Source organism: Lepus europaeus, chromosome 23, assembly GCF_033115175.1.
Source record: "Lepus europaeus isolate LE1 chromosome 23, mLepTim1.pri, whole genome shotgun sequence".
NCBI lineage: Eukaryota > Metazoa > Chordata > Mammalia > Lagomorpha > Leporidae > Lepus > Lepus europaeus.
In genome coordinates, this window is record NC_084849.1 from 24,505,070 (window position 1) to 24,525,350 (window position 20,281).

General features: G+C 47.2%; 1 protein-coding gene across 4 annotated transcripts in view; it reads right to left on the reverse strand.

Moving 5' to 3' along the window:
* The window catches only part of EIF4ENIF1 (eukaryotic translation initiation factor 4E nuclear import factor 1), a 56,398-nt gene that overhangs the window by 11,341 nt on the left and 24,776 nt on the right, over positions 1-20,281 (reverse strand). For all 4 annotated transcript variants that reach the window (XM_062182734.1, XM_062182730.1, XM_062182732.1 and 1 more), the window contains exons 5-10: positions 15,910-16,196; positions 15,441-15,642; positions 9,036-9,211; positions 3,564-3,699; positions 3,180-3,359; positions 2,138-2,370 (exon numbers count right to left, since the gene is read on the reverse strand). In XM_062182734.1, the coding sequence (XP_062038718.1) occupies positions 2,138-2,370; positions 3,180-3,359; positions 3,564-3,699; positions 9,036-9,211; positions 15,441-15,642; positions 15,910-16,196 (1,214 nt within the window). The remainder of the gene's footprint in view (positions 1-2,137; positions 2,371-3,179; positions 3,360-3,563; positions 3,700-9,035; positions 9,212-15,440; positions 15,643-15,909; positions 16,197-20,281) is intronic.

Here is a 20,281-nt window from a genome sequence, read left to right on the forward strand (position 1 = left end):
CAGACCCAGATGAAGCTCCTGGCTTCACCCTGGCCCAGCCCTGGCCACTGCGGCCATTTGGTGACTGAACCAGCAGATGAAGATCTCTGCCTCACTGTCTCTCTGTAACTCTGCCTTTCAAATCAATCAATCAATCACACTAAGGCTAATTTGAAGTTCTCTGGCAAAGAAGTGAAGATAAAAAGAGGGAAAACCTGGTTCAGTAAATTCCGTAACTTAATAAAAGTAAATCTGCACTTATGTTTTCATTATTCAGAGTTAACTCTGCTCCCCATTACTTTATCTGGACAAGTGACAGCAATATTAACACACCATGGCTAAAAACCACTCTAAAAACTGTAAGGACAATGACCAATATATGCTGTACACTTGCATTTACTGAAATGCAGTCACCCTGTAATCTAACTTCATGTCTTTTTTTTTTTTTTTTTAAAGATTTACTTATTTATTTGAAAGAGTTACACAGAGAGAGAAGCAGAGACATAGAGAGAGGTCTTCCATCTGCTGGTACTCACCCCAACTGGCTCCAACAGCCAGAGCTGCGCCAAGCCAGCAGCTTCTTCCAGGTCTCCCACGTGGGTGCAGAGGCCCAACGACGTGAGCCATCTTCTACTGCTTTCCCAGGCCATAGCAGAGAGCTGGATCGGAATTGGAGCAGCTGGGACCTGAACTGGCGCCCATATGGGATGCTGGCACTGCAGGCAGTGGCTTTACCCGCTCCACCACAGCTGGTTCAGACCCCAGCTACTCCATGTCTGATCTGGCTCTCTGCTATGGCCTGGGAAAGCAGTAGAAGATGGCTCAAGTCCTTAGGCCCCTGCACCTGCCTAGGAGACCCGGAAGAAGCTCCTGGCTCCTGATTGGCTCAGCTCTGGCCATTGCAGCCAACTGAGGAATGTACCAGTGGATGGAAGACACCTCCCTCTCTCTCTCTGCCTCTCCTTTTCTTTCTGTATAACTCTTTTAAATAAATAAATAAGTCTTTAAAAAAAAATGGGGCGGGGGGGGGCTGGCGCTGTGGCTCAGTGGGTTAAAGTATCAGCATCCCATATAGGCACCTGTTTAAGTTCCTGCTGCTGCACTTCTGATCCAGCTCCCTGCTAATGCACCTGGGAAAGCAGTGGAAGATGGTCCAAGTGCTTGGGCCCCTGCACCTACGCAGGAGCCCCGGAAGAAACTCCTGGCTCATGGCTTCGGACTGGCTCGGCTCTGGCCGTTGAGGCCATTTCGGGAGTGACTAGCAGATGGAAGATCTCTCCTCTGTCTCTATTTCTCTTTCAAATAAATAAAATAAATATTTTAAAAAAAATTGGAAGAGCCAGCATCATGACAGAGTGGGTTAAACCATGGCTTGCGATGCCAGCATCCTGTATTAGAGTGCTGGTTTGAGTTGCAACTGCTCCATTTTGATCCAGCTCTCTCTGCTGATGTGCCTGGGAAAGCAGCAGATGGCCCAAGTGCTTGGGCCCCTGCTACCCAAGAGGGAAATATGGATGGAGTTCCTGGCTCTTGGCTTCAACAGGGCCCAGCACTAGCTGCTGTGGCCACCATTTGGGGAGTGAACCAGGAGATGGAAGATCTGTCTCTTCCTGTTACTCTGCCTCTCAAATAAATGCATCTTAAAAAGAAATTTAAAAACCACCAGCTTTTCCATCAATAAATTACCAGGATGCAACTATCTTCAGTAAAATCTACATCACAAATGATTTGTAATATGACTGTCAGCTGCCAATCATCAAAGAAGCAGGCAGTCCCAGATACCGGTGAGTCATTAGAAGGTGTGAAGATTTTACTGTAATAATGCAGTAAGCTACAGGAACCTAAGTATCTGAATAACCAGCTCATCCAAAGATAGTCTGAGATCTTTTTTTAGCAGTAATTAAGGCATGCAGGCACTGAGTAAGATTCGATTTGACAGTCTTCCTACTGCCCCCCACAGCAGAGATATATTCAGCACAAGCCTGTTTTTCTAGCAACATAATATATCAATAATCAAGGAACACGTGAGAACAGGGACTGACGACCACTAAAGAATTCCCACCTCATTCAGGATGCCTGTTCAGAAGCCCACGTATTATGGTGGGACGTGAACAGAAAAGCAAAAGCAGAAAAGGCTTGGGTTTGGCCAAATACTTACGCTGACTTTGGGCTGAGAAGGCAGAGTCCCGCTCGCCTTCATGGTGCTCACTAGCTTGTTGAAAGCAGTCATATCGCCGTCTTTCTTGAGTGGCCGACTGCTGGTTCCGGCACTCAGGGGCTCCTCTAAGTGCTCTGCCATGAAGGGAGTCGAGTTCTTCGCTTGCTGGTCCACCTTCAGGCCCGTGAGCCCTGCTTCCACCTCTTCCACCGAAAGCACGACCCCCGAATGTGCTGGGAAGTTGAAAACATTCCAGTTAAACAAGCAAAGGGCCTGTGGTAGGGCTTCTCCTTGGTTACCATCATGGCTCAGCTGAAATATGTACTTCACAACTGGAGGGAGGTTTCTGTAAAGGCCGACACCAAAGCCAGACAAACGAAAACACGTGAAATCATACTGCCTAGTGGCAGGAAGCATCTCGTGGTGTGTTTATTAAGAGCAGGCATCAGCTCAACCTAAGATCTTTACATGTCAGAAACTGGGGACCACGACCTTGAGGTGCTATGCTATGAAGTGTGACAAGATCCCGCTCTGCGTCCTGCAGAAGTATACGATGAGCCTTCCATGACCTCAGGCAGGAGTCCAAGCAGCCCGACATCAGCAAGACTGTTACCTGTGCTGTGGTCACTGCAGCTTTTATGCTGAGGGCTTGGAGCCTTAGCAAGAACATGGTAGACGGGGGCAAAGTTGTGGGAACTGCCAAGTTAGGCTTGGGAGAAGGGAAACACCCTCCGGAGCATGACAAGCTGAGGCTCGGAGGCAGTGTTCTTACCATGGGGCCTACCAGGTTCTCGAGGACAAGGCACTGCTTGACAGAGGATTTTTTGGTAACAGAACATGAACAACTGCACCACACATTCACTTCTGGTCAAACAGCAGATGTTAGGACCATGAGCACCCAGAGCTTTTCAAATGTTAGGACCATGAGCACCCAGAGCTTTTCAGATGTTAGGACCATGAGCACCCAGAGCTTTTCAGATGTTAGGACCATGAGCACCCAGAGCTTTACAGATATCTAAAGCAGACTCTCATCAGCACTTACAGCTCTCTTTAAGTTTTTCTTTATTTGCAGAAAGGCTGGAAAGAAGAGGTTTTAAATCCACTTTGGCTTTCTGTAGCATTTCTAAAATGTCTACTTTATTTTCAGCATGGTCTTCCAATGGTATAGGAGCAAAATAATTCCCCGAGTTCTGTCCAGGAGAGAGGATGGCTTGCTCCAGACCTGATATTGCAAACAAACATATTCTAAATTAACTGTCTCAATAAAGCACACAAACTTATCTTGAACAGTATTAAAAGGACATAAAGGAAAGGCTTTTCAGTCTCTAGAGATCCTCTGACCCTAATGGACCTCTGACAAAGACAGAGTGAATCCTGTCAGAGGAAGTTCCAGTTTGCATTCAAGCCAGAACCTGAGCCATGTTACCTGCAAGTCTCTCCAGCTCTTCATGTGGTGTCGACCCAAGGCTGCTGGATCGGCTCCCCGACTGGCTCGGGTTGGAGAACCACCTACTGAACCGACTGGCAGAGACGGAGCCTTCTCCCAAGACGTCTTCTATCATCTGAAGAGAAAAACAATGGGAGCTAAGACAATCATTTGTAGGTGAAAGAGGACAAGAAGGTTCAAATTTTAAGAACAGCTCACTTACTAAGAAAACATCCTTCACGGTGCTGACGTGAAGGTAAATAACCTCAGACTCGGGATTTTAACACCTTTAATTTTTTTCCTTTCATTTGTAACACAAACTGGATCACCACCAACCATGATGTACTTTCCAGGCATATCCTAACAAAGCCCATGCACCACTGTTCCACTTTCTGTTCCTTCCCACATTAGAAACCCCATGTCCCACCACATGCTCTGAGATGGCAGCTTCAAAATAGAAACTAGCCCCAGAACGAAGGCTTCCCCTGTCCAGCACACAGGAGGCCTTCACCAGGAGTCATGAATGGGGAACCAATGAACAGAAAGCCTCTGCAAACTTAGCCAAGGTTGTAAAAACATCACATGAAATTCAACCCTGACCACTTTAGAAGCCGAGAGAAAGAGATCTCATCAAGACCCTCATTCCAAGTCAAAGTTTAGAAAATGTCAGAGTATGAAAGGAAACATCAACTGATTTTTTTCTTTTTCTTTTTTGACAGGCAGAGTGGACAGTGAGAGAGAGACAGAGAGAAAGGTCTTCCTTTTTCCATTGGTTCACCCCCCAGTGGCCACTGTGGCCGGTGCACTGCACTGATCCAAAGCCAGGAGCCAGGTGCTTCTCCTGGTCTCCCATAAGGGTGTAGGGGCCCAAGCACTTGGGCCATCCTCAACTGCACTCCCAGGCCACAGCAGAGAGCTGCACTGGAAGAGGAGCAACCAGGACAGAATCCGGTGCCTCTACCAGGACTAGAACCCGGTGTGCCAGCGCCGCAGGTGGAGGATTAGCCTAGTGAGCCGCGGCACCCGCCAACATCAACTGATTTCTAACTCGCCTGAGCTTAGTGGGTACTTTCCAGGTTTTTGTTTTCTTTCAAATCCAACCTCCAGAGTTTCAACTTAGTAAAAAGGGCAATAAAATGGTATACTATGATCAGAGATAATTTCTTCAACATTGTTTCAAAATAATCATTCTACTGCCAATCCTCTACAAGTAAGATTTATTTAATCAGAAAGGCAGAGCAACAGAGAGGGAAAAATAGAGAGGAAAGAGAGATCTTCCACATGCTGGTTCCCTCCCTAAGTGGCTGCAACAGCCAGGAGCCAGGAGCCCCATCCTGGTCTTCCACATGGGTGGCAGGTGCCCAAACACACACCTGGGCCATCTTCCACTGCATTCTAAGGCACATTAACAGGAAGCTGCACTGGAAGCAGAGAAGCAGAGACTTGAACTGGCACTCAGATATGGGAAGGCAGGTTGCACACTGCAGCTAAACCAGATGTACCAGTGCTGAACCCCACTAATCCTTCTTACAAATTTGATCAACAAACTCTAAAATGTGAATTTTCAATTCTATCATAAATCCATTTAAATACCTAATTGATATTTCTTCAGTATTCCTATCAATATTTAGAAAAGATAAAGCAATGGGGCTGGCATTATGGCACAGTGGGCTAAGCTGCTGCCCGCGATGTTGGCATTCAATAAGGGCACCAGTTCGAGTTCTGGTTGCTCCACTTCCAATCCAGCTCCCTGGTAACGTGCCTAGGAAAGCAGTAGAGGATGGCCCAAGTGCTTGGGCCCCCACACCCATGTGGGAGACCCAGAGAAAGCTTTTGGCTCCTGGCTTTGGCTCAGTCCAGCCCCGGCTATAGCAGCCATATGGGGAGTGAACCAGCAGATGGATGATCTGTTTCTCTTTCATTTAAATGAGGCATATTCTTGAAAATAAGGTACATATTTCCCCTTCTCTAAGCACTGATAAATGGAACACAAAATTTTTTCTAAAAACTGGTACAACAATGACAGAACTGGTTACTGTGATTTGAAGTCTGAAACCCGTAGTTTTCAAAGTTTAGCAGGGGAAGGTTAGATTTACATTTTTATTATTATCTTGAAGAATACTTTCATGATCCATACTCAAATTAAGCCACAAAGTACTTTTCTTTCAGGAATTTTAAGTGAAGAGCCCAATTTGATGATTATTTCTAGAATTTTTATCTTCAGAGGAATTACTCAATTTCAGTCCCACTCCACTTACAGACTCTTACACGTTAAGGAATGCTGACTTTCAAGTGCACCAATTTTGCATTATAGTGTAAGCACTGTAAGTGATGTCTCAGTGTGAGAAACTGGAGACTGTACAAAGAATACAATAAGTAGGCATTGTAAAAGTAAAGGGCCAGGCCAAAGCTAGCAAACAAGAACTCAACCTGGGACTTCCCACATGGTGTCAGTGACCTAGCTACTAGAGCCATCACCCACCGCCTCCCAGGAAGCTCAGAATCAGGGGTGGAGCCAGGGAGCAGGTGTTGTGACACAGTGGGTTAAGCCTGCATGACACCACATCCACACTGGAGGGCCGACTCGCGTCCCAGCTACTCTGTTTCTGCCACTAGGATGCCTGTCCCATGCTAGAGTGCCAATTTGAGTCTTAGCTATGCTGCCTCTGATCCAGCTTCCTGCTAGTGCACTCTGGGAGGCCAGAGAAATGGTTCATGTGCTTGAGGCCCTGCCACACGTATAGCAGAACAAGATGGAATTCCAGGTCCTGGGTTCCACATGGCCCATCTCTAGCTGCTGCAATAATGGAAGTGAACCAGCAGATGGAAGATAAACTGAAAACTGTAAAAATGTGTGTCTAGAGCCAGCGCCGTGGCTCAACAGGCTTATCCTCCGCCTTGCGGCGCCAGCATACTGGGTTCTAGTCCTAGTCGGGGCACCGGATTCTGTCCCGGTTGCCCCTCTTCCAGGCCAGCTCTCTGCTGTGGCCTGGGAGTGCAGTGGAGGATGGCCCAAGTGCTTGGGCCCTGCACCCCATGGGAGACCAGGAGAAGCACCTGGATCCTGCCATCGGATCAGCGCAGTGCGCTGGCTGCAGCGTGCTGGCCGCAGCGGCCATTGAAGGGTGAACCAACAGCAAAGGAAGACCTTTCTCTCTGTGTCTCTCTCTCACTGTCCACTCTGCCTGTCAAAAAAAAAAAAAAAAAAAAGGTGTGTCTACATTTTTGTTGCTAAGAGCTTGTTTCCTCTGTCTTCAAGTTTTGCCCTACTTATAAAAACTTTCTACAAGATTTCCATCTGTCTTCTAAGACAATGCAAAACAAACGAGTCACTAAATAGCTGATGTAAACATAAAACATAAATCATGTGGGAGCCTGCTTTGTGGAGCAGTGGGTAAAGCTGCTGCCTGTCACACCAGCATCCCATAGAGGCGCCGGTTTGAGTCTTGGCTATTCCACTTCCGATCCGGCTCCCTGCTAATGTGCCTGGGAAAGCAGTGGAAGATGGCCCAAGTACTTGGGCCCCTGCCACCCATGTGGGAGAAATGGATGAAGCTCCTGGCTTCAGCCTGGCCCAGCCTCGGCTGTTACAGCCATTTGGGGCATGAACCAGTGGATGGAAAAGTCTTTCTCTGTCTCTCCTCTCTAACTCAACCTTCCAGTTGAATAAATCCTTGGGAGGAAAAAAAAGGAAATTCAAGTGACTAATTTATGAAAATATATTCAATCTCATGTTAAAAAGAAGTACTTTGGGGCTGGCACTCTGTTACTACAGGTTGAGCTACTGCCTACAGTGCCAGCATCCCACATGGGCGCTAGTGTAAGTCCTGACTGCTCCACTCCCTGTTTCAGCCTGGCACAACCCTGGCCATTGTAGCCATTTGGGGAATGAAACAGCGGATTGAAGATCACTCCCCATCTTTCCTTCTCTATAACTCTGCCATTCAAATAAATAAATAAATCTTTAAAAAACAAAAAGAAATATTTCAAATAAATCACTGTGCCCCAAGAAGTTAAGAATTTGAGAGGACCACTCAGTCTGAATTATGTAAATTAAGATCACATCTGAATATGACCCTCATCATGAGAGTGAACCAAAAGACAACCAAACAGTTGCCATAGCTCATTTGGAGCCACACTGCACATGTTTCCAAGCAGTGCAATGCTGTGGACAAGTGTGGTGTTCAAACAAGTAAGTTCACCAAATGGGAGCAAATGCTCAAAAACTTTTACAGCAAATTGGTACTGCCATGACTTTGTGAATAATAGAGTGGAAATAAAAGCTGGTTCTTCATAGGGAATTTAAGAAGTCCTAGTTGTTGGTGGTCTGTTCCACCTACTCGGCCAATCTGGGTGGCCATCTTTTGGGCACAGAGGAGCAGGCAGACGACAAAGGAGACAAGCTGATGTTGCCTGCTCTCCTGTGCTAGTTTTGTCTGCTCGTGTAGTAATAAAACAATAAGCAGCCAGTTAAGGAATAGAATCTAAGTAAAATTCTACAAGCCACTGACACTAAAGGACTGGTCAAATGCACATATTTGGTGCTGTCAATAAAACAATCTGGAGCACACAGACACTTTTGGCCAAATAGCTTTTTAAACTGTATCTCATCCGGGAGCTGGTGTTGTGGCATGGTGGGTAAAGTTGCTGCTGGTGATGCTGGCATCCCATATGGATGCTGGTTTGTGTCCTGGCTGCTCCACTTCCAACCCAGCTCCCTGCTAACAGCCTGGGAAAAGCAGTGGAAGATGGCCCAAGTATTTAGGCCCCCTGGACCCATACGGGAGACCAGTAAGAAGCTCCTGGCTTTGGCCTGGCCCAGCCCTCCTTGGCTATTGTGGGCATTTGGAGACTGAACTAACAGATGGAAGATCTGTCTCTATCTTTTAAATAAAAATTAAACAAACAAACAAACAAACAAACACAGCACCCATTCCTACTGACAAACCATTCAATTTTAAAAAAGACAGTATGAGCAATGGGCACCTGACCTCATGGTTAAGACACCATGTCCCACATCACTTCTGGGGCTCAGGTCTCAGCTCTGCTTTTCAGTCCGGCTTCCTGCTCATGCACACCCCTGGGAGGCAGCAGGCGATGGTTCCAATACTCAGGTCACTGCCACCCATGAGAGACACAGACTAAGCTTCCAGCTCCTGGCTTTGGCCAGGAAGTTGTGGACATTTGGGGAGTGAACCAATGCGAGGGACAAGGGGGGAAGACAATTTTTTTTAAATGTCTGAAGAATTTTTATCACAATGGGGTCAGCTTAGAAAAAGCTAATTTGTACAGAATTCTCATTTAGTCATTTCCACTGAGGCTCTCAAGACAAAGCCAATAAAAATTCACATATTTAAAGCCAAAACCCCCAAAGCATCCAGCAAAAAAAAAAAAAAAAATCGTAAATACTCATGTCAGATTTAACCCTACAGTTGCTCTATCCACATTAGTTAAGTGTGCTACTACACTCACCGAAGCCAAGCATGGCACCTTATCAAGGTTAAAGAACTCATTAAAGTCAAATTCTCCTGGAGATTGCTCAGGCAAGACCGCTTCCCTTGGCACTTCCTGATCAGCAGCAGGCTCCTGTGCAAGGATGACCTCCACCTCATCCTCTTCAGCCACTCCGCCATTGCACTCGACTAGGCCTGAAAGCAGAACCAGCACAGAACAGCTTCATCAAGGGAACCAGGACGGGCTCTGTGGCTGCGGCCTTCAACACACATGCACAAGAGCCACAGATCATGTTAAAAGCTGACTTCTTGTGCAGGTACTGCCCTGGACAGAATAAGACCACTGCACAGCCTCCCTCCTATGGGAACCAGAGGAGGACAAGAGCCTTACCAACAAGCCGGGTCACAAAGCTGACAGGGAAAGCTCAGGGTCCCCTTCCTCAAATACTTCAAGTTTCCTATAGTGTAGTGAGTTCTGCTTCTAATGGGAAAATTTTATTTCTAAAATCCATGAAATGATTTCATTAATTAATTTACTAACTGGGAGACAGAGTGAGAGTGCTCCCATCTGCTGGTTCACCGGTTCACTGCCCCAGTGCCCAAAACAGCCAGGGCTGGTCAACGCCAAAACCAACAGCCAGAACTCAATCCACATCCCCCATGTGGATGGCAGGAATGCAACCACTTGAACCACCACCCGCTGCCTCCAAGGGTCTGCGTCACAGGAAACTGGAACGAGGAGCAGGCAGAGACTGACCCAGGCGCTCCAATGTGGGAATGGACATCTTAAGCAGCTTAACTGCTATGTTAAACATTTGCCCTGAATATATTTTTTTCCCAAAAGATAGTTCTTGCAAGTATACTACTTAAGAATAGAACTAAATTAATGTGCCTTTGCCTCTGTCCACATACCTGTCCCGCCACTTCAACACACAGCACAGCAGCCTAAGATATTTACTCATGTGAAATGGGCAAGAGTGATTCTCACTTGCCGACAGGTTGATTGTAGCTCACCCCTGAAGGCAAAGGTCAAATGTCACCTACTCTAAGAAGACTGCCCTGCCTACCCATTTTTGCCCTCCCAAGTAAATTATTCACAGCCTTTTTCATAACCCTTGCATTATGTCTGAGTACTCATCACACTATATAGTAACTAGTGAGACTGAACCTTCTAAGGGATGGAAACCTGCTCCAGTCAACCTTGTCTTACTCTAGTGCTGGGAACACTTAAAAGTCAACAATGTAGAGCCACTGCCTGCAGGGCCAGCATCCCACATGGGCGCCAGTTCAAGTTCCGGCTGTTCCACCTCCCATCCAGCTCTCTGCGTGGCCTGGGAAAGCAGTAGAAGGTGGCCCAAGTGCTTGGGCCCCTGTATCCATTTGGGGAGTGAATCAGTGGATGGAAGACCTCTTTGCCTCTCTGTAGCTTTGCCTTTCAAATAAATCTTAAAAACAAACAAACACAAACACTTAGTAGCCTAGACAACAACAATTCATTAAAAAAAAAAATCAATAATGTTGAGGCCAGCACTGTGGCACAGAAGACTAAGCCTCCGCCTGTGGTGCAGGCAAACCATATGGGTGCCAGTTTGAATCCCAATTGCTGCTCTTCTGATCTAGCTCTCTGCTTATGGCCTAGGAAAGCAGTGAAAGATGGCCCAGGTGCTTGGGCCCCTGTACCCACAAGGAAGAAGCTCCAGTATCCCGGCTTTCGATCAGTCCAGCTTCAGCTGTTGCAGCCATTTGGGGAGTAGCAGATGGAAGACCTCTATTTCTCTGTAGCTCTACTTCTCAAATAAATCAAAATCCAAAAAAACAAAAAAAGGCTCACTAGCAACTAGCTTTAATTATATATATATATACATATATATGTATATGAATATATGTATATGAATATTATTGACTTTATATATATATATGTACATATAAAGTCAATAATATTCAGTTATTTCTATTGTGGAAAATAAGGGCTAAGTGAATTGACCAGATGCTAATATTTAAGGTATCTAATATCTTTTTTTTTTTTTTTTGCCAGGCAGAGTTAGACAGTGAGAGAGACAAAGACAGAGTTATAGACAGTGAGAGAGAAAGGTCTTCCTTCTGTTGGTTCACTCCCCTAATGGCCGCTATGGCTGGGGCTACGCTGATCAGAAGCCAGGAGCCGGGTACTTCCTCCTGGTCTCCCACGTGGGTACCGGGACCCAAGCACTTGGGCCATCCTCCTGGGCCACAGCAGAGAGCTGGAGTGGAAGAGGAGCAACCGGGATTAGAACCCAGGGTGCCAGCGCTGCAGGCGGAGGATTAGCCAAGTGTGCCACTGTGCCAGCTGGTATCTAATATCTTAGTTTAGCCAGAGAATGGGTAAAAAGCAAAATCCTTAGGGTAAAAAAAAAATCATTTGGAGGTTTATTTAAAAAAAAAAAGCACTGAGAAATACTATCCATTTAGCATTTTATTTGATGAAAAGAACTCCCACACCCCTCTGGCCAAAGCACCTATCAGTGACCTGTCTGTCAAGATTATAATGTCTTCCTAGAAGAAAAAATATAAAAAGTTGCACAAGTCTCCAACAATCACAGTCATGATATTCTAGACCAAGAGGGGCTGAATGCAATCTTCTGCCTTCATTCTGATAACCCTCCGAAAATCCAGACAGCAAAGCAGGGCTATGAAACAGCCGACAGGTCCCATGGCTGGCCTGCCCGAAGTCTGCACATAAGCAAGCGGCAAGGCTCCTCCAGAGACACCTGGAGAGAGCTCAGAGCAACCAGTGAGACACGTGTACGTCGGCCACAGACAGGGCAACGGGCCATGTCTCCAGCGGGTCAGCACACCTCTGTGGCCAGCTGCCGGTGGCAAACCCTGTCCTTAAAGACTGACCGTTACACTGAAATGCTGCATCAGCGCTTTCCAGTCAAGGACTGAGCCCCAGGAGAAGTAGTCAACTTAGCAACCTAATCAAGGCCAGCAATCTGCGTCCTTTCCACTTGACAGTGCTTCTCCCTGACCCGCGTTTATCAACCAGAACCTGCCACGCCCACTTCAGGACAAGCAACAGACATTTGCCGGAGTTCTGTTTCCCAGTTCAGGGATGAGTACCAGGAAGGCGCATCTGCACTTTGCTCATACATTTACAACAGAAACCACTGATTTGTTTTGATTTTGTGTTGGACTGGACATCAACAGATGAATGGCTTCTGAAAGCAGCAAAAAGGGTGCATGCAACTTCAGCCAGCAGAGTTCTCTAGAAAGCAGACTGGGCCTGACAGCTGAGAGCGGCACCAGTGGGTGGCAGTGCACACCAGCAGAGGCCAGTGACGGTGACACACTCAAAAGCCAGGGGCCCAGGCAGATAACTAAGAACACCTGATTACATTTTAGAATCAGCACATGCTTTCATTACAAAGCAGGAAAACCAAAATTGTCTTTTCCATCACTAGGGGTTTTTAACAATTTCCCCCTGGGCCAGCGCTGTGGTACAGTGGGTTAACGCCCTGGCCTGAAGTGCCAGCATCCCATATGGGCACCAGTTCAAGTCTCGGCTGCTCTACTTCTGATCCAGCTCTCCCTATGGCCTGGGAAAGCAGCAGAAGATGGCCCAAGTCCTTGAGCCCCTGCACCCACGTGGGAGACCCAGAGGAAGCTCCTGGCTTTGGATCGGCGAAGCTCCAGCCATTGTGGCCAATTGGAGAGTGAACCATCGGATTGAAGACTCACTCTCTCCTCTCTCAGTGTAACTGACTTTAGATAAAAATGGATCGGTGCAGTGCGCCGGCAGTAGCGGCCATTTGGGGGATGAAACCTACAGAAAAAGGAAGACCTTTCTCTCTAACTCTGCCTGTCAAATAAATAAATAAATAAATCTTTAAAAAAAAAACACAATTTCTATTTTCCCTGGTTATAAAAGGAGTACATATTCAAACTGTTTGACTCACCACTATAACCAAGCTCTGGGCCCTCTAGAGGTGCTCAATATCTACCAGCTTTAAAATCTGGCAGCAGCGGGGGCCGGCACTGTGGCATAGTGGGAAAAGCCACCAGCTGCAGTGCCGGCATCCCATGTGGGCATTGGTTCAAGTCCCGGCTGCTCCTCTTCTGATCCAGCTCTCTTCTGTGGCCTGGGAAAGCAGTAGAAGATGGCCCAAGTGCTTGGGCCCCTGCACCCACATGGGAGACCCAGAAGAAGCTCCTGGCTTTGGATCGGCGCAGCTCTGGCTGTTGCAGCCACCTGGGGAGTGAGCCAGTGGATGAAAGACCTCTCTCTCTCTCTGCCTCTCCTTCTCTCTGTGTAACTCTTTCAAGTAAATAAATAAATCTTAAAAAAAAAAAAAAATCTGGCAGCATGAATGACCATGTCTGCCTTGTTCATTGCTCCCAGCAATAGTATGCGCCACAGGGAACTGCTGCCACCTCAGTTCAGTCAAAAAGCTGGATATGACACAAAAATGACTGAAAGGATGCATCATCCCTCCCCTGGGAATAACACTTGGGTTTGTTCATCTTTCATTTCTGCAGCCAGGGTCAATCTACAGAGAACTGGCTCATTCTATACAGCAGCCAAGACAGCCTAGGGACCTTCTGCCATTAACTAACAGGGTGAACTAGGTCCCTGGTTTCTATTCAAGGCTCTGCCAAGGAACCTGTGTGAGAGGATCTCGTGGTAGCCCCTTCTCCCAAAGCCCCAGTCTGTTAGGAGGAGGGGCTGCTGCCAATCTGTCTCACTCTTCTGGCTCCTTCACTTGTGGATGTAAGAATGGTTGAAACCGGGGCCGGCGCTGTTGCGTAGCCTGTAAAGCTGCCACCTCCAGTGCTGGCATCCTATATGGGTGCCAGTTCGAGTCCCAGTGCTCCACTTCTGATCCAGCTCTCTGCTATGGCCTGGGAAAGCAGTAGAAGATGGTCCAAGTCCTTGAGCCCCTGCACCTGCATGGGGAACCCAGAGGAAGCTCCTGGCTCTGGATTGGTATACCTATGGCCGTTGTGGCCAATTAGGGAGTAAACCAGTGGATGGAAGACTTCTCTCTCCTCTCTCTGTGTAACTCTGACTTTAAATAAATTAAAAAAAAAAAAAAAAAAAAAAAAGAATGGTTGAAACCTAGATTTCATCTCACTTAAGGAGAGAAGACAAGTGTCTTCTCACCAGAGCCTGACCTTTATCTTCAGGAGAGAAGGCACACTTGCTGTAGTTTTAGTTCAACTGAAAATAAGAGGCAATTCCATAGCAAAGCCTCCCAAGTTTCCTATCAGTTTCATGAACAAAGATAATGTCAACCTTCTGTTGTATTTTAGGGTGTATCAGCAAAAGACAGAGTACTGGGATGTCTCCCTTCTTTTCTTTATCCTTTTAAATAAATCCCACTAGCTTAATTCTGCTTAAACGACATGCCCCGTTTTATGGTGGCACGGACTGTTCACTCAGGGATTAACAGCTTTCCCCTTTCGTTGCCTAGTGTATCTGCAGCTCAAGCTCGCGGCAGAAAGGCACTAGAACTGGTGACCGAGCGCCGCTGGAGAACCAGCTGAGGCCAACATCTGGCTCCTCAGCCCAGCTTCCTGCAGAGCAGCGCGGACGGTTTCAGTAGCTGGGTTCCTGTCCTCCCCACACGGCGCACTTGGACCGAGTTCCTGGTTCCCCCTCCCGATCACTGTGGGCTTTGCAAAGTATGCCAGTGGACAGGAGCTCTATCTGTGGCTCTCTCTCTGGTCTCCAATAACTAAAAACTTAACAGTAACCCTGACAGTTATCGCAGGCACTGCCTGCTTCCAACTGAGGAGAACAAGCCCCCCTGTGGAGATTCCATCAGTGTATTCTTCGCTGTTTGGGAAGGGAGACACTCGACCTCAGCTCTCAGCTCAGAGAACTAAGTCTGGGAGAGGCCTCAGAGGTCACTGACCTGGGAAGATCTTTCCCCACGAGGAAGGAGGTGGGCTTTGAAGCCCAAGAACATCTCGTCCAACTCCAACTTCACTGCTTACTCCCTCAGCCATCACAGACAAGACGCACAGACCTCAAACCGGAGCCTCCACTTGTTCATCAATGAAATGGGCATAAAAATCACACATGCTGCACAGGGTTGTTAGAACTGAATAGACAGAAAAACATGCTGTGTCTAGCACACAATTAGTGAGACTCCTGATTCTTTCCAACCGGTTTCCTCATTCTGGGGGTTTGAACCCTTCACCCTTCCACATACACGGTGTTCTCACATGGCAACATGAGGCTTTCCAGTGTAGTATGGCAGGCAGACCCAGCACAGCCTGCACTTAGTGAATTCTCACATAGGAAGCAGTTTCAAAATCAGGTTGCAACATCCAAAGCTCGCCGTTTCCCCACCACCTGTGCCGGCCTGAGCGCCCAGGTCAGCCAGTGCCGGCCCCAGCTCGTCTCAGAGCAGCGAACTTCCCTCCCAGGGTGTGTGCTGACCTTCCTTCACCGAGGCCGTCCTCCGTCTCGTCCTTTTTCTCCCCTTGTGATCTTCTTCTAGTATCTTATCATCAAAGCCAGTAAGTTCAATGGTTTCAGACTGACTCGTGGGTCCAGCCGAGAACCACTCTGGTTCTTCTTCCGTGTAAGAATCATTCCTTCTACGCTCGCCAAAGACACGCTTACTATCCCCAAACTCCCTCTGGAAAAGTATAATAAAGCAAGGTTAATAAAAAAAATAAAGTTCTAGTCAAAGCATTTCTACGTCCATCAAGGTCTTGCTAAACTGAGCAACACTCAACAGTGAAATGAAGACACTGCACTGGAGACTGGAGGCCCATCACCACCTGCCACTCCCGGCCCCCATTTCTCTCTCTTCCGATCTGGTTTAAGAGCAGGCTGCAGTGAAAAAGAACTGAGTAGCAAGGCCCCAGGCACTCGGGGCACCCAGAGGGGCTTGAAGACAAACCCGGAAGCGCTTGTCCTTGTGGTCCCTCTCGCGGTCTCTGTCTCTCAGGTCCCGCAGGTCCTTCTCGCTGAGACGGTGGTCCTTCTCAAAGGCCCGGCCAGAGACTATCCTTCCACTGCCGATGCGACGCCCACCAAGCAGGCGAAGTCCATCGCTGTCTTTCTCTAAGGGACTGCCCGAGCGCCGGGAGCTAACAGCAGCTGTCACGTGGCAGCCGCCGCCAAAGCTGCGTCTCTGTGGGCTGAGAACAACATCTAAGTCGTCTTCTTTCACGCGCTCCCGTGGGTCTGGAAATATGTGGGAGAGACAAAGTTAAGCAAACCAAAAAGGGTACTTTTCCCCATAGGTGTTAATTCCATCAGTGCTAGGGGGAGGGTTGAAAAACTGGGTTTATCAACAGATTCAGAGTAGCATGGACATTGTATTTGCATAAGACTGAGTCCTGTTTTTTCTCCCTGGAGCACCGAATGTACTTTATGATAAACTACTTTCCATGATTAGTCTTTATAATGTCTTTATTTTGTCTAAGTCCCTAGACTTGGCTGTTAGCAAATGCTTTTGTCAAGAATCAACAGTAGGCATCAATATTGGAAAAATACAACTCCTTAAAAAGTATCAGGGTCCTAGTTTAGGGTGGCTGCAGGATAAGATGCTGATCGAGAAGCCTGCATCCCACTTCAGAGTGCTGACTGGAGTCCTCGCTGCTCTGCTTCCAATTCAGCTCCTTGCTGCTCCACCTGGGAAAGCAGCAGATGATGACTAAGTCCGTGGGAGACCCAGATGGAGCTCCAGGGCTCCTGGCTTCAGCTTGGACAAACCCTAGCCTTGTGGCCATTTGGGGAGTGAAGCAGCACATGGATGCTGTTTCTTCCTCTCTCTGCCTGTGAAATAAATAAATCTTTAATAAAAAAAAAGTCTCTTCAACAGAAGGTGCTGAACAGACTGATACCCATATCCCCCAAAATAAATTTGAATCTGTATCTGATAACACACACAAAAATTAATTCAAAATGGATCATAGCCACAAAAGTAAAAACTAAAATTATAAAAATTACAGAAGAAAATATAAGAGGAAATCCTTGACACAGGGTTACACAAAGCATTTTTAGGCACGATACTAATCATATAAATTTTTTAAAAACAAATGCAAGGCCAACACTGTGGCTCACTAGGCTAATCCTCCGCCTGCGGCGCCGGTACCCTGGGTTCTAGTCCTGGTTGGGGCATCTGATTCTGTCCCGGTTACTCCTCTTCCAGTCCAGCTTTCTGCTGCGGCCCAGGAAGGCAGTGGAGGATGGCCCAGGTCCTTGGGCCCTGCACCCACGTGGGAGACCAAGAGGAAGCATCTGGCTCCTGGCTTCGGATCAGCACAGTGCGCTGGCAGCAACACACTGGCCATAGAAGCCACTTGGGGGGTGAACCAACAGAAAAAGGAAAACCTTTCTCTCTGTCTGTCTCTAATTCTGCCTGTCCAAAAACAAAACAAAACAAAACAAACAAACAAAAAAAAAAAAACAAGAAACAAAAAACAAAACAAAACAAAAAACCACAAATGTGAGGTCGGCGTAAAGCTGCTGCCTGCAGAGCCAGCATCCCATACGGGTGCTGGTTCAAGTCCCGGCTGCTCCACTTCCAATCCGGCTTTCTGCTATGGCCTGGGAAAGCAGCAGAAGATGGCCCAAGTGCTTGGGCCCCTGCACCCACATGGGAGACCTGGAAGAAGCTCCTGGCTCTGGATCAGTGCAGCTCTGGTCGTTGTGGCCAGCTGAGGAGTGAACCAGTGGACAGAAGACCTTTCTCGGCCGGCGCTGTGGCTTAACAGGCTAATCCTCTGCCTTGTGGTGCTGGCACACCGGGTTCTAGTCTCGGTCGGGGCGTCGGATTCTATCCCAGTTGCCCCTCTTCCAGGCCAGCTCTCTGCTATGGCCCGGGAAGGCAATGGAGGATGGCCCAGGTCTTTGGGCTCTGCACCCGCATGGGAGACCAGGAGAAGCACCTGGCTCCTGGCTTCGGATCAGCATGATGCGCTGGCCGCAGCGGCCATTGGAGGGTGAACCAACGGCAAAAGGAAGACCTTTCTGTCTCTCTCTCTCTCACTATCCACTCTGCCTGTCAAAAAAGACCTTTCTCTCTCAACCGCTCCTTCTGTGTAATTCTGACTTTCAAACAAATAAATAAATCTTTAAAACAAAACAAAACAAATGCATTGTGCTTCATTAAAATTAAAACTTCTGTTTGTTGGAAAACACTGTCTTAGAGAATACAAAGTCAAGCCAAAGATTGGGAGAAACTGTTTTAAAGCATATTTCTCAGTAAAAACCTCTACCCAGAACATATAATATAAACTCAATAGTAGTGGCTGGCATTGTGGTGTAGTGAATAAAGCTGCTGCCCGCAACACCAGCGTCTGACATAGGCCCCGATTTGAATCCTGGTTGCTCCATTTCCAATCCAGCTCCCTGCTAATGGCCTGGGAAAAGCAGCAGCAGATGAACCAGGTGCTTGGGTTCCTGCCACCCACATGGGAAACCTGAAACAAGCTCCCCAGCTTTAGCCTGGCCCAGCCGTGGCTGATGTAGCCATCTGGGGAGTGAACCAGTGGATCCAAGATCTGTGTGTGTGTGTGTGTGTGTGTCTGTCTCTCCCTCCCTCCCTCCCTCTCTGGAAGTCTGCCTTTCAGATAAAAAAAAAAAAAAAAAAAAAAAAGTAAAGAAACCAATTAGAAAATGGATGGACAGTTGAACACTTTACCAAAAAGAGGTTATACGGATGGTCAATAAGCACACAAAAAAGTACCCAACAACATTAGTCATTTGGGAAATCCAAATTAAACCATGTATTACCATTATACTCCCATTACAATGGCTAAAATTAAAATAGACTGACCATTCCAAGTGCTGGTGAGGGTGTGGAGTGAGTGAACTCTAACACTGCTAGAGGAAGTGTTAAACGGTACAACCACTCTGCAGAAGAGTTGAGCAGTTTCTCAAAACATTAAACATAAATGTAGGGGCCGGCGCTGTGGCACAGCGGGTTAACGCCCTGGCCTGAAGCACCAGCATCCCATATGGGTGCCGGTTCTAAGTCCTGGCCGCTCCACTTCCCACCCAGCTCTCTGCTATGGCCTGGGAAAGCAGAAGATGTCCCAGGTCGTTGGGCCCATGCACCCATGTGGGAGACCTGGAGAAGCTCCTGGCTTCGGATCGGCACAGCTCCGGCTGTTGCGGCCAATTGGGGAGTGAACCTTCGGATGGAAGATCCCTTCTTTCTCTCCCTCTCTCTCTCTCTCCTCCCTCGATGTAACTTCAAATAAAATAAATAAATTAAAAAAAAAAAAAAAGACAAAACATAAATCTAGTATACCATGCAGCCAGTCTTCTCCTAGGGACTTATTTACCCAAGAGAAATGCAGCTGTCCATACACAGACTTGATATGAATGTCCGTTAACAGCCCCAAACTGGAAACAGCAAATATAATCACCAACAGATCAACAGACTGTGGGGAATCCACACAACGTGATACCAGGCAATAGTTACACATCCACCAACATGGACAAATCTCAATTTTTCTGAAAGAAACTACATACCAAGAGCACACAGCATAATAATTCCACTGAGATACAATTCTAGGCGATGCAAACAAATGTATCCTGATAGAAAGCAGACTGGCACTTTCCAGGGGCAGAAGTGTGAAGAGGTGTTAATGGAAGAGACTCTGGGACAACAGGGGACTTTCTGGGGTGATGTCAATGCTTATTACTCTGATTGTGGTGATGGTTTCACAGATGTACATAAGTCTAATTATCATACAGCAGGCTACTGTATCTAAATTATCTCTCCATAAAGGTGTTAAAAAAGTGTCACCACACAGAAAAACCTCTTCCTAGAAAAACCAGAAAACTAAAAACTAGCTCACCTTAAGAAAAACTGGCTTTAATCCTCTCACAGCTTCTGGAATGTTTGGCATATACATTTCTAGAATTTCTGTGCAGTCTGTTTTTCAAAAACAAGGATACACTATGTACCATTTTGTACAACTTGGTTATGACTTTGTATTATCATGAATATCATTTGCCAAGAAACATGTCTGCAACACATTTTTAGAACAAGGTTGGGGCTGGCACTATGGCGCAGTGGGTTAATGCCCTCGCCTGAAGCGCTGGCATCCCATATGGGCGCCGGTTCGAGACCCAGCTGGCTCCACTTCCCATCTAGCTCTCTGCTATGGCCTGGGAAAGCAGTGGAAGGTGGCCTAAGTCCTTGGGCCCCTGCACCCACATGGGAGACCTGGAAGAAGCTTCTGGCTTAGAATCAGCGCAGCTCTGGCCGTTGCGGCCCATTGGGAGTGAAGCAACGGATGGAAGACCTCTCT